Source organism: Bactrocera latifrons, unplaced genomic scaffold, assembly GCF_001853355.1.
Source record: "Bactrocera latifrons isolate USDA-ARS-PBARC rearing strain unplaced genomic scaffold, ASM185335v1 scaffold_81, whole genome shotgun sequence".
In the NCBI taxonomy this organism is placed as follows: Eukaryota; Metazoa; Arthropoda; class Insecta; order Diptera; family Tephritidae; genus Bactrocera; species Bactrocera latifrons.
In genome coordinates this window covers 864707-866139 of record NW_017537501.1, presented here as the reverse complement: position 1 = coordinate 866139, position 1433 = coordinate 864707, and the positions used below count along the sequence as shown (strand labels likewise).

The 1433-nt window shown below is 34.7% G+C and overlaps 2 protein-coding genes across 12 annotated transcripts in view; one reads left to right on the top strand and one right to left on the bottom strand.

Annotated features, from left to right (window-relative positions):
* LOC108976923 (multiple epidermal growth factor-like domains protein 11) overlaps nucleotides 1-1433 on the bottom strand; it is a 48573-nt gene that overhangs the window by 41156 nt on the left and 5984 nt on the right. The gene's annotated exons all lie outside the window — the stretch shown is intronic.
* Nucleotides 128-1433, top strand: part of LOC108976885 — a 5794-nt gene continuing 4488 nt past the window's right edge. The window contains exons 1-2 of the mRNA XM_018946277.1: nucleotides 128-417; nucleotides 1104-1402. Coding sequence (XP_018801822.1) covers nucleotides 186-417; nucleotides 1104-1402 — 531 coding nt within the window. The 5' untranslated portion in view covers nucleotides 128-185. The remainder of the gene's footprint in view (nucleotides 418-1103; nucleotides 1403-1433) is intronic.

Genomic DNA, 1433 nt, shown 5'->3' with positions numbered 1-1433 from the left:
GCACGTAGTTGGACTCCTTCTAATCCTAATATATTTGGGTGGGGAAATTGCGCCAAAAATGAAAGTTGGAAAAAGGAATCGTCAACGGAATTTTAGTTCTGATAGAATTTCGTCGAGAAAAGTTTAGCTCGGTCGCCAATCCGTTTTTTGAGTGTTTTAAGTAATTTTTAAATAATTTTCATTAAATGTCTAGAGTAAGGAAGTGTCGCGTTCGCGAGTGTGAGACAGAATCTTCCGGAAGATTCTTCTCATTCCCTAAAAGAGAGGAGGAGTTGCTGAAGTGGGTGGAAAATTTACGGATCCCACCAACGCGGGATTTACCCACCCACAATGCATTTGTTTGCATTAAGCACTTCGAACAAAGTGCTGTGGGTGTGAAAAAGTTGAAGGCGCATGCTGTGCCCACCCTAAGCCTTGGTAAGTGATGTTTTTTAAAATCTAAAATGTGCATGAGTTTTATTTTGTATATACATASATATGTATGTACATATAAGTACATATCGCTCATTTACATGAAAAGTGTCATAAGTTGTTTTTAGAATATGGAAACCAATTCTAATTTTATTTTCAAATTTCAAAGCTAKTTTTCAAAATATCCTAAATCACTAAACTTATGTGCATGTGTACAGGGGCGAATCCAGAGAAGAATTTTGGGGAGGGAACTACATACATATGTATATAATTTTCTACTTGCAACTTAAAGTTTTTTTCTTCGCGGAGTGCCACTTTTGATGGAAATAATTACTTTTAACTTTACCCCGTTGATCCGCGCATGTGTGTATGTTTATGTTGCCTTTTGTTTTAACATACATACATATCTACGTTGTGTTCATGTGCGTATGTCTTTTAGTAGTAACAAACATTTTCAATTTTGAACAATTCAATAAACCAATTTTTCCAATTAAAATAGTTTTCGACAGATACATATATTATAAAATTGTTTAAAATTTATCAAACTAGAAACAGTGGGTTGAATTTGATTTAAATTTTAATTTATTTTATGTATACACGTACATATTGGCATTTCTAAAATTTTAATTAATTTTATATATACAAGTAGATATTGGAATTTCTAAAAATTTTTTATGTACATATTTAAATAGGATACGACGAACCCCCTAAGCATTTGTGGACGACTCAATTGCCGGTTCGAAGATGCTGCATTTCGAATTGCGTTAACCGGCAGAAAACGCTCTACAAATTTCCTAAAGAAAAAGATGTTCGAGAAAGTTGGGCAAAAGCTTGCAACTTAGTTGTGTCGCCTTCCGATAGTCTTTTTATTTGTGGAAACCATTTCGATTCGCAGTACGTTACCAAATTCAAGCTATTGCCTGGGRCTTTTCCCTGTTTTAGAATAGGTTCAGCACTAAGTCGTAGCTCATCTAGTGCTGACTCAATTTGGGTGTGCCCGCCCGTTTCTAAAAATTATGGTC